This window comes from Carassius gibelio, chromosome B20 (genome assembly GCF_023724105.1).
Source record: "Carassius gibelio isolate Cgi1373 ecotype wild population from Czech Republic chromosome B20, carGib1.2-hapl.c, whole genome shotgun sequence".
Lineage (NCBI taxonomy): Eukaryota > Metazoa > Chordata > Actinopteri > Cypriniformes > Cyprinidae > Carassius > Carassius gibelio.
Window position 1 is genome coordinate 12695658 of NC_068415.1, and position 12933 is coordinate 12708590.

Sequence of the window (12933 nt, forward strand, 5' to 3'; positions counted from 1 at the left end):
TCTGGAGCTCTGCAGCATTCAAAAGTGTTCATTTATTCCCTCTCCATTCCTGTCACTCACGTTGAGAGACAGTTTATGCATTGGACACCGTGATTATCATTTTTCACAGCGGAATGTTTATAATGAGCCTGCTGTCCCTCAATTTAGGCCTTATCTTTGACTAACGTTTTTTGTACTTTAAAGCAACTTTATTAAACACTGCACAATGCACCGCTACTTCACCTGATGGAGGGTTCGTCTACACTGAGTGAATACAAATTCAGCAATGCTTGTCAAGTTCACGGTGTCAGTGAATTCGCAGAAATTGTAAATTTGATGTGTTCTCCAGTGGCAGTCTGCCTGTTTACGCTTTGCTGGAATGATGAAATGTGTGATAAACTGTTGCTTAGCTTTGCACCTCAGTCTCTAAAGATTTTCTTTTGACTAGAGCTTGCATTTCCTTTCCTCTCCTTTTTTTTAAGTTAAGGATGTGACATTTTGAGTCCTGTTTAGGGTTCTCCACTTACAGTACCAGTCAAATAAGCAGTTGGACAGATCAACACATAAAAAAGACCTTGTAAGTCTTCATTATTTAAGGCCCTTGGGATGTCAGAAACCACCTGCTTATAGGGTAAAATATATGTTAAGCATATATAAAATTTTATTTTAAAATTACACTCATATTAAACCACTGGTGTACTTTAGTTAGACTCTTAATTACCTTTTTTCCCACACTGTTTTTTTTTTTTTTTTGCTTTTGTTTTCTAGTTTAATAATATTTTAATAATAATAATTATTATTATTATCATTATTATTATTATCATCATGATCATCATAATTTATTATAACACAGTTGTACTGTGGCAATTATTAAAACACAAATTATATTATTTATAATAGTCTTCTTTCATTGCATGTCATTAACTTTGTATATTATTGTGAAAAACAACACAAATATTTGAAACTAGGCATTTAATATTGTCAAAGTAAAATGAACTTGCAGGTCTTTTTTTTCTCATGTTATAAATAATCCACACTGTGGACTTTAAGATGAAACCGCTGCAATGGCCTTTCTTGTCAGTGTCAGTCAGAGATGTTTTTCAAGTCTCCTGCCACAGTGGCTGGTAGATAAGCAAAATCACCTGCCACTTTGCAAAACATACCACATTGAATTGTGGCAGGTTTTAAATTTCATACCCTGCACATTTGCAAAATTGGAATTATTTCATGGAGAATTTGATCAACATCATTTGATGAGGCAAACTAGGGATGCACCAAATTTTCTGCAACCCAGATTATTTGTCTGAAAATAGGCCGAATAATACAGGTGCATTAGAATGTCGTGGAAAAGTTAATTTATTTCAGTAATTCAACTCAATTACTGGCAATTTAATCAACTACAAACAATTTTAGGCTTTGTTTTTTTTTTTTACAAAATCCCATCAATTCACTCATATATACTGATGTGCTGGTGTGCATTTGATCCTTTAATTATGGTTCTGTATTAATGAGCTGCTTACTGACACACACACACATAGCGAAAGTCACACAGCTCCCACATCCAGGAGAAAATAAACTTTTCAACGCTGCCCCACGACTTTTATTAAATACAGTTTAAATACTGAATCGCTTCATTATATTTTCCAGCGACGAAAGGATACTAGTAAGTAAACTAACTCTAAAAAGATAAACGCACAGACGCAAATACACGCAACTTCCATTTCTCTCTCTCTCTCTCTCTCTCTCTCTCTCTCTCTCTCTCTCTCTCTCTCTCTCTCTCTCTCGAATAGGAAATATTTGATTTATAATTATTGGGGGGATTAGCCCCCATCAATGTCTACGGCAGTTATCGCCCTGATCAGACATATCATGCAGTCTGTAACGATATGACGTTTTTTTTTTTCATGTAGCATGACCATAAATATGAACTCACAATTGAATGTAACATAAAACAAATGATTACTTTTCGTTAAAATCTTAATTTATGCCAAAAAAGCTTACATTTATTTGTCTTTTTGTTCGCTGTATCAGCCATGTTGACGAGATAATTCATACCCCTTCGTTTGAAGTGTAGTCCCGAAAAATCTTTGTTTGAAGATTGAAAAGAGAATCGAGACACCCCTACCCCTACCTGCATGCAACGGAGGGGTAGGGGAAAGGGGAAAGGGGAAGGGGTAGAATTGGGATTGGGCCTAAATGAATTCAAATTCTATTTTATACAATAAAAATATTTCAAATAAGAAGCCTTGAACAAACTATGCAAACATATTTTTCCTAGAAAACGTTTTCCATCAAATAGCACCTGATGGAGATTGAACTTCACATTAAACTGCTTCTGTTTCACACAAATGCCAGCACAGATGTGCATGTTCGAATGCGGAGCAATTGCGAAAGTTACAAAAAATGCTGTGCACTCTGCCACGTGAAATAAGTTTGCATGCACTCAAAGCAAATTATTTTCCGCATTCACCCAAGAAAACTTTTTTTAATTTTTTATTTTATTTAAATGTATGTGTGTGTACTTCTAACATGTTTGGTTGGTAAAATAAATTTTGTGAGTCTTCCGTGTCTGGAATGGATGTATTCTTGAGTCTTAAAGGTAAAAATAATATAATAAGATTTCGTCAACTAAAACTATACTAAAAAGAGTATGAACGTGACTCAGCAAAAACTCAAGGTGGGTTTGGTGAACACTGGGATAAAAAGTACCCCATGTGAACAATGAAATATAAAGCTGTATTTTTATTGTTGTGGAGATATATTTCTGCTGGAGGTCCTGGATGTCTTGTTCAGACAAATGGTATCTTGTGTTCTATCAAATACCAGCAGATAAAAAATCTAAAAAAGTTACTGACTCTGTTAGAAATCGTATAATGGGCCATGTTTATATCTTCCAACTATACAATATTCCAAACACCAACCTCAAAAACAACACAACAATGGGTCACTGGGCACAAAACCAAGCTTCTGCTAAGGCCATTCCAGTCCTCTGACCTGAACCCTACAGAAAATGAGAGGAGTGAACTGAAGGGGAGAAGCACCAACATGGAGCTGGGAATCCAAAGGGTCTTTTCAGGTGTTCTCTAACCTCATCAGGCATTATAGGAGAACATTTAGAGCTGTTAACCTGTCAAATTAAGGTATAACAAAGTATTGAATAGAAGGGTGCCATTAATTATGGCCAATGTGTATTAGAGAAAAACATTTATTTGATAATGAAATTTCTCCCCATTTTAAATTATTATAATTACCCAATGATAGTTTAGATTTTTGTGACTTTTTTTTTAACAAAAGATCAAAAGGATTAAAAATGCAGATTAATTTTAACGAACAGCAATCAAGATCATGCACCAGAAGTGCACACACTCTGAGTTGCGCGCTCTCTCTCTCATTCGCCTTCTCAGTCTCCTTACCGTCAAACAACATTAGTAACTTGTGTACTGTTTTACTTGTTTTTGACTCATCTGACCAAACTACAAACATTCCAGTGATTTCTGTGAGATATTCACTCGACAAGCTCATGCATTTGTGCAGCCGCTTGCTCAATCCGCTCTGTGTCCTGTGCTTATCAGCTTGCACATGTCCGCTAAACAGGTGTGAATATTAAATGTTTAAATTATATTGATTACTTACATGTACTTCATAGATATCCTTAATCTCTAATAACTCCATTGTACTCTCTGTTGTCACATCAGTGTATCTTTTTCTGGACACAGCTCTTTTCGCATGCTGTGTAGTATCGGCTTTTGGTATCAGTATCGGTATTGGTGCATCTCTAGTAATTTAGCCAGTTTCTGGGGCTAATGGGATTTCCATCAGCTGAATGCATATTGCAATTTGTTTCCACTGTGGACAGTTTCGTTCACACCCTGTCAGAGGAAAACAGTCTTGATCACTCTGACCTCTGGGGATTTCGGCCAGAGTTGAGGGAGCAGACGAGGGATCTGGGCTTTACCACACATGCGGTGGATGTCTAATCGAGGTCTGTGTATGTAAACATGACTTTATCCAGTGTCCTTAGGCTTTGGCTCAGCCTGGAATATTCTTATGTTTTCAGTCACAAGTGGGGGATGTAAAGCATTTACATCTCCCCAAAATGTAATGGGCTTCCCGTTTTAGGAGTTCCCAACAGTGCAAGGTTGAAATGTAATGTGAAAAATAAATATCTGGATGGAGCAAAAGCTCTTCATCTGGATACAGCAAAACCCAGTCTTCCACCTCCCCAAGAAAATACATATTTGGCAAAGAACTAAAAGCATTAACTTTGTTGCCAGGTCAGTTCAAAGGAAGATATCTGGTTTTCTAGAAATTATACATTGCACCGATGGCGTGAATTTGCAGCCTTGAGCACTGATGGCAAAAGCAAGGTCAAAGGCCAAAGTTAGGAGATTACAGAGAACTAAAAAGAGATGTGAAGTACTGTAGACATTGTTTAGCTTGGGTAAACAAGCCAGTTGTGCCTCTGTGTCAGATTGCATTAGCATGACATCAGTGGGAGGGTTTGAATAAGTCAGAATCCTCCAGCAGTATTGTAATGGTCTTCAAGAGCAGAAGTAAACATCAAAGCTCTGCTTATGCAGTCAGTTTGGTTTGCTTGTATTGTTCATTTCGTTTGCCTTCCTTCCAGATTAGAACAAGAACAATTCAGTGCCATTTTACACACTTGATTGCCTTTCCTTTACATTTTTTTCAGAAATTAAATATTAATTTGTTAGATTATAATTGTAAATATTTTAGCTAATTATAATTCATTCAAATAAATGTGATTTGGTTTGATTTTCCAGATCCCGTGACTGTCTTGTTGACGTTTAATGTATTCTCTACCCCCACCTCTCTCTCTTTTCCAGGAATGACGGACATAGCTGCAGTGTCGCCACATTCATACAGGTCTGATTGAGCGCAGCCGTGAGCTACTCAGTGCGTCGACGCTCAGATGGAATGATCCAGCAGGGTGACTAAGAGGAGGAAGAAGGGGGGAGAGGATGGGTGTGAATGCCTCCAGCTACCCTCACTCGTGCTCACCTCGATTCGGGGGTAACCCACAGACCCAGCAGACCTTCATAGGTAAACTCACATTTCAGTGCTGTTATAGAGACTGTTATATGTTCATAGTTTAGCAACTATTGTGATCGATAACAATAGAAAGGTTATAAATAGAAAAAAATATGACATTTTTGGGGTTTCAGATGGCACATATCAGCCCAAATTCAATGGATCACATTGCAAAATGATGAAATTTTTTTTCTATTACACGAAAAGGAAAACTCTCTCAAAGACAGAAGTTCATCTTTGAGTAGAATATAAAATAATTCTACATTTGTTTGTTTCAAAAACAAAAACAAAGAACAATGTTCATGTTCAAAGGCAGTTCAACAGCACAGAGAAATAGAATCTCATTAAATTATTGACTTCACCAGCTGGGACAGTCTTCATATTCTTTGACTGTAACATCTTGTCTGTATTCATTTATTTAAAGGCTTGGAAATTGTATCACAACTGTCGGCAGTTGCTTCGTAATTTTTTTCTTTCAGTATCCCACAGAGTCTGTCTTTAACAGCATATTCTGATGTGAATATTTTCATGTCTTTGAGATCAGTAAAGTAATGGTGCTTTCAAAATGCTAAGCCATGCATGACAGTGGGCCTACAATGAGAAATGGAACATTGGATTGAGACATAAAGTGTCGTCAGGGAGATATTAGCCATGCTGGGGAGGACATTAGATGACTTCATAGTTTCCTTTTTTGGCAGGTGAAAATTTTGAGATTTAGAGGGGGGAAAAGTTAAAAGTGCACATTAAGTGGTTTGGGGATACATACTTTCCTTTTTGAAGTTGGAATTGTTTATGCAATGCTACGTCAAGAAGTGATATTTTGCATGCTTAAAATTGTAAAAAAAAATTATTTATTTATATATTATTTTAGGCATTGTCACTCTACTAATTTAAAAACATCTAATCCCATAATATCACTTAAATTTCTCCAGAGTATGAATTCATTTTTTGTCATAGTCATCTTTTTTATGCCTCATTTATGTGAAAAGAAGTTTGGGGATGCATACTTTACTGTTTGAAATTTTAATGTTTATCTGCAGTACTCCTTCAAGTAATGATCATAATAAATGAATATAAAAAATAGGGAATTACATATTTTGATGTCATATTTTCATTTCTGTAGAATATTAAGTAAAGTCTTGTCCACATGCATCACTGAAAGGGTCAGTTCACCCAAAATTGAAAATTCTGTCATTTAATTTCTCACCTTCAAGTCATTCCAAACCCATAATACCTTCATTCGTCTTCGGAAGACAAATTAAGAAATTTTTGATGAAATCCGAGAGCTTTCTGACCCTGCACAGATAGAAGTTCAACTGATACCTTCCCAGGCCCAAAAACATAACATGGACATCGGCAAAATAGTCCATCAGTGATTCAACTACAATTTTATGAAGCTACGAGAATACTTTTTGTTCACAAAGTAAACCAAAATAACTTAATTCAACTTTTTTTTTTCCCCACGTTACGGTCTTATGCCATTATCGAGAGTACCACGATTATTGCAAACATTTCAGTTTCATTGCTGTCTATGCAGGGTCAGAAAGCTCTCAGATTTCATTAAAAAAAAATCTTAATTGTGTTCTAACAATGAATGAAGGTCTTACTGGTTTGAAACAACATGAGGTTGAGTAAACCATTTTCATTTTTGGGAGAACTATCCCTTTAAATTTGTCTAAACAATGAATTTAATTATTTTTTGACTGCAGTTATAGAGACACAATTATAGAGAAACATTTTTGTACTCTCACTGCATTCAATTTAAATTCAATTTAAAGTAAAGTGTATTTCAGAATTGTTCTGAAGCACTTGGAAAAAGCAAAGCCCTGTGGTGTTGCACTTATTTGGAATAAAGTTTAATTATAATGTCAGCAGACCTCACAATGCATATTTTACTGCTGACAACTTTGAAGGTCTCCAGACTCTTACACGGCATGTTTCTTTTCTGTCACCAGGCGCCTCCTATGCACCACAGGGTTATGGCGGCGAGTCCAAGCTCTACAGCCTAGAACATGGCCCTGAAAAACCTCAGGACAAGAAGAAAAAAAGCTCCGGTTTGGCCACCCTCAAGAGGAGATTCATTAAGCGACGCAAATCCAGTCGGTCTGCTGATCATGCACGACAGATGCGCGAGCTTCTATCGGGTTGGGACGTGCGTGACGTCAATGCCCTGGTGGAGGAGTATGAGGGCACAGCAGCACTCAAAGAGCTCAGTCTGCAGGCGGGCCTGGCCCGGCCCGAGGCTCGCACCCTGCAGCGTGATTTAGCCACCCTTTATCAGCACAAGTACTGCACTGATGTGGACCTGATCTTCCAGGATTCCTGCTTCCCAGCACACCGTGCCATTCTGGCTGCCCGCTGCCCGTTCTTCAAGACCTTGCTTTCATCATCACCGGTTTACGGGGCAGAAGTGTTGTTAGACGTTGGAACGGTGGGCATGGATGCGCCCATGTTCTCCTCATTGCTGCATTACCTCTACACGGGTGAGCTGGGCTCAGAGGACGTGAGGTTGCAGAATGTGGATGTGCTGGTCAGATTGAGCGAGGAGTTCGGTACGCCCAACTCCTTAGAAGCCGACATGCGAAACCTCAGTGAGCACATGCCTTATTTTGACTCACTGCTGAGCTTCTCTTCAGACTCTGAGCTGGTGGAGGCTTTCGGAGCAGGTGGGCCTGCTCCAAGTGGCACAGGAGTTGGAAACGCAGGGGTGAACCATAGCTCGCCTGATGAGGAGCTAAGGGCCCACAAGGCAGTGCTCTCGGCGCGCTCCCCATTCTTCCGCAACCTGCTGCAACGACGCATCCGCTCAGGTGAGGAGATCACAGACCGAACTCTGCAAACCCCTACCCGTATTATCCTCGACGAATCCATCATTCCCAAGAAATATGCCCGTGTGGTCTTGCACTGCATGTACACCGATGCTGTGGACCTTTCGCTGGTGCTGCGCGGGAGCCCTTCTGAAGGCAGTCTTGGTGAAGTACAAGCGCTGGTGGCAGGAAGAGGGTGCATGAGTCGGGCCGAAGAGGCCATGGAGCTCTACCACATCGCCCTCTTCTTGGAGTTCAGCATGCTGGCTCAGGGTAAGTCTTAGCATCTCTTTTATCCATATTTTCTGGTTGTTGTCTTACGCTCCCCTTCCATTCCTCCCCCAGCTTTGTTTATTGCCTGATTAATTCACAGACTATCAAGGGAAGACCGGAGGTGTAGTTTATTTTCCTCATGTTGGGAGTACTGTTTGTGAAACATTCCCATTTGTACCCAACAACAAAGCACTGCAACCTCTGAGATTCTCTTAATACCCTTATCCATTTCCTGCCTGGATTAATTATATTTAGGAAGTTTCGAAGGGTTGCAGACTTGGTCCTGTTGTTAGAAGGGTGTACTTAATGACCAAAAGTGACATAAATCTGCTTCAGGGTCAACTTTCTCTAAAGCCGCCCTACATTAAACACTGTTAACTTTCCTTTGTGTATTTATGGCAGGAGGTAGAAGAATAGGTCACCTCTCTCAAATTGTGGTTTGTGTTCTGGATTCAAATTTCTTATTTCTACTATTGATGTGTGCTGCAGGGTACAGCTATTGATTTATATTTAATGTTCTGAGTCTGTAGTTTCTGAAAATGGCTGTTGATTGAGAATTTTTTTTCTTAAGAAGGTATTATTACTTTTTAGTTGGGTTGTGTTATACAGCTAATGCATATCTTGATATTTTGTATGCCTTTTAATGATATTTGATATAGTTCTCTCTTTTAAATTGTTTAAAAGGTTTATGCATCCTTTTAAGTACATTCAATGTTTTATACCAGAGGTAAAATGTGGACAAATTTTTACTACGCACATAATTTTTCAGTAGATGAACCACAGTATTATAAAGAATATCATCAAAAATTATTTGTATCAATGCTTAAACATAACACTGGATGTATCAGTGATAAATTATTAATAAAGTTAGAGACTAAAATATCATAATGTTATTTGCTAGGTACAGATATATGTATGTATGATTGTTAAATTATTTAAAATCTTTAATTTAGCATGTTATCTTAGCAGAGTTTAAATTATATAAACTGTTTAGCACACAATTCAGATAATCATGTATAATAGTTAGTGGTGTGATGAGACTAGACTGGGTTCACGAAAATGAGACGAGACAAGATTTAGATTTTTTATTTATTTTTATAAATTCTCGATGAAATACAAAGGAATTCTTTTATTCAACTGATTTTATTGGTTTTGTCTCATCATGCCGGGAGACGGCATCACAGTATGTTAAGGGGCGTAACATTTCCGTCAGACACTTGATGCATTCGGCCAATCACAACATACTGGATAGCTGGCCAATCAGAGCACACCTTTCTTTTCAGAACAATGAGCTTTGTAAAAATTGACACGTTTCAGAAAGGCAGGGCATAGAGGAGAAACTAATGTGGAAAATGTGTTTTTTTTTTTTTTTTTTTTTTTACCTTAAACCGCATAAACCATTGCATTACACCAAATACACAACAATATTCTTTTTAGCAACGTCATATGACACCTTTAATAGACGAAAAGTTCCACTCCAGAACAGTTTTTGAGCATTTATTAGTGAATTGAAGTAAAGGAGAATGAGGAGAGATTAGGAATCTGCTCAAATTACATGGTGTTTGGGAAGCTTAATGATCAAATGAGAAGCCATCAAAATCATTGCGATATTCACTGTTACTTATTTTATTTCACCATCAAATTCTACTGGCGATATAAAATTAGCCCTACTCACTGGAGGGAGAAATAACATCTTTGAGTGGTATCTAAAGTGGTTCCTCACAGTAATTTACATCTAATTTATCTCCGCAGCCTTGGCAAAACCTGCCGGTGTATCAGTTCTCAAAAACTGTCCTTTTGTCTGCAGCAAATGAGCAGCTTTGTGTGTTTTTATTTATTTATTTTTTATCATTTTCACACAATTCATTTACTAGCCTGTACACCCCTGAATTGGTTAGTTTATCTCTATTTACTGCACAAATTGATGGGTTTAAGCTGTTTTATGCTAAATGTTTTTAGCCTCTTTCACACAGAAAATACACCGATAATGTGTCCCGTGATTTGTCCCGCATTGTTTGATTGTGGTTCATTCACACTGCCAGTGATTTTCCGAAATCTGTGTGTGCGTTCACACCCATGATGTAAACATCCTGTAAAGACGCCTGACATAACAATGTGACTTGTAATATGACAATATACGCTAATGTTGATCTGCCTTCAAAACACCCGGTAGAAGAGTTGTTGCGATAACGTGTGTCATCACTGTGACACACCCTTTACGCCATTGGTTCTGGCTTTTGTTCATCCAGAGCTTGTTCGAAGACTGAACCCGGCAATGTTACTAGGTCCCCAAGCCAGGATCGACCCCGGAATCAATCCTGGGATGTTTGCATTCACACAGAAGGCACTCCAGCAATTTTCCGGGACCAACGTGCAGTGTGAAAGGGGTTTTCAGAGAGCCATCCACCCTTCTGATTACTTAATCTGAATGAGAGTATCAAACTCTGCACGGTACAGCACAGGTCTGCAGCGTCAGTGTCAGCTGATCCTTATGACCCATTGGTCAGCTGTGGTTTGTAACAGATCGGCTTCCGATTCAGTCCTGTCAGCATAGCCCGATGATGAGCTCAGGAGGACTTGTTTTCTTCCAGAACATGCTGTACCACTTGCTACGTCAACCCTTGTTTTTTCCCACCAACATGAAACATACAGCAATTAAATACAAATTGCTTGTGCGGCTCTGACTTTGATTTGATTTGACTTCATTTTTGACGAACTTAACTTACAATCGTCAGAAACATTGTCAGCTTCTCCTCCTGGTAGTTTTTTGACAGCTATTTTTGTATGTTACAATGTAGTTACAATGTGTTGCATGAGATTTTTAACACACACATCTAATGAGTCCACACTGTCATCATTGTATTTACTTGTTTGTTTTGTTAGGGCTAGTCAGGTACTCCATCAGTCAAAGAAAGCCCTAGATGGAGTACTCAGAGTCAGCACTTAACACAGGCAATCATTGAGGTCACTTCAGTACGTGTTGTGTGTTGATAGCCTCCGGTGGGAGACAAACGTGTCAGTGACCTCTAGGAAATGGAGGCACAGTAGTCATTTAACACCCAGTCAGCAGCCGGCCAGTGGTTAGTACATGGCAAAGATAATTAATGTGCTGACCAGGCAGACTCACGTTGATAAAAAGCCACCCATTGGTCTGGAACTGACTCTGTTCCGCAGAGGAAAATTACTCTTGTTCACACTAACTGTAGGAAATCAGCTCCTGCAGCTGTGGATCTTGTTAACCTCTTTGTTCAACCTAAGCTGTGAACTTAAAGATGACATGGTTGGGATACAAAGGCGCCAATAACCGTTGTGTATGAAGGAAACTGGAATGTATGAGTTTCCATGAATGTCCTTTCTCGGAAGTTTGGTTTAATTGCAGTACATTTTATTTGCCTGTTTGAAAGTTGGAAAAAATAGACACTTTCACAGAGAAACGACAGACAGACTTTCCGTTGAGAATGAGGATGCATAGGAGAGAGCTCGCCGTATGCTTGCTTGTATTAGCTCCTGATGTGTGCACGACTGCCGTATGTTCGCCCAGACGGTGTATGTGCCAGTCAAATAAAAGGAAGCACAATCCTTTTCATTACAACAAAATTGCATATTTATCTCAGCAATGACAAAACATTATATGTAACCTAATAGTTTATTGTTGTAGCACCCAATTTGTAAGGAAGTCCTGTGAAAATCACTTCTTATCGCTCTGTGTTTGTGCTGTGACAGGAAATTGACGTCAAGTGAAACTGTGAACAGATAACAGCAGTGAAAGTAACAAGGTCTTCCCAGAGCATTGTTGACTTGGTTGTCTGTATCTGCTAAACTAATTAGTCCAACTCGCATTGATTATCCGTTGCATCTCTTAACTGAATACATTTGTATTAAAAATGAAATAATGTATTTTGTTTTATGATACCATAGTGATCATCAGCTATAGTTTAATTATACCTGTGATCGATGTCATTGACAGTGGAACTGACAGTTCCTGAAAATATGGCCTTAAATTAATAAAAATACAGGTGTTGCTATTGGCAAGTACTAAAATGAAAGTGTTGCAAAGAAATCATTTTAATATGCTGATTTGGTGCTCAGGAAAGATATTTTTGCTGAGTAAAAGTATTCATTTCTTAAAAAGATATAGATTTACACTAAACTTCTGAACTGTGGTCTCAAATAATTTTATTGTGCTTTTATGGCAATTGTTTGTGTTTTATGATGCTCTGCATTTAAACAGACTTCAGGGTGAATAATTGATGTCAGAATTGTTTAGGTAAAACGATTCCTTTAATGCAATATTCACAACGGCTTCCTTCCTAGTCCAGCCAGACCGTTTATGGACAGTAAGTTGCAAAAACTCACCCAGTTGCTCAGGTTCAGCATGGTTATGTTGTCAGAAGCATGTGCAAATGAACATGTTAGCTCACATTTTCCTTCAGAGTTATTCCGTAACTTGGCACTTGGCCCGACCTGATGAATGACATTGACTAACCTCAGAGTAGTGTCATAATCATAACTGTGATCATTTACATATAAAAATCTTAAAGTGCATTAGCAAATTAATCAGGCTGTTGAATTCTAAGGGTCAGAGAGAGGGTAGTAATTGCTCCTGTAAAACTAAACGACGGCTTTTTAGTGCAGGAAACCTGGCTAACTTTAAAAGTGGGCCTCAGGGGGAAAAATTAGCATCTAATCAGTATCTCACAGGGTAGATGAGATAATGCAAAGTGCTGGTCCAGATATCTGGCTTAGGCACATGAGACCGTGTTCAAACAGTGTGATGGAAATAGACTGACTTGGAGTTGAAGGAAACGGTTCTGGTGAGGGT

At 38.5% G+C, this 12933-nt stretch overlaps 1 protein-coding gene across 1 annotated transcript in view; it reads left to right on the forward strand.

Moving 5' to 3' along the window:
- The window catches only part of btbd7 (BTB (POZ) domain containing 7), a 46377-nt gene that overhangs the window by 13026 nt on the left and 20418 nt on the right, over positions 1–12933 (forward strand). The window contains exons 2-3 of the mRNA XM_052587075.1: positions 4827–5043; positions 6987–8111. Of these exons, the coding sequence (XP_052443035.1) occupies positions 4962–5043; positions 6987–8111 (1207 nt within the window). The 5' untranslated portion in view covers positions 4827–4961. The remainder of the gene's footprint in view (positions 1–4826; positions 5044–6986; positions 8112–12933) is intronic.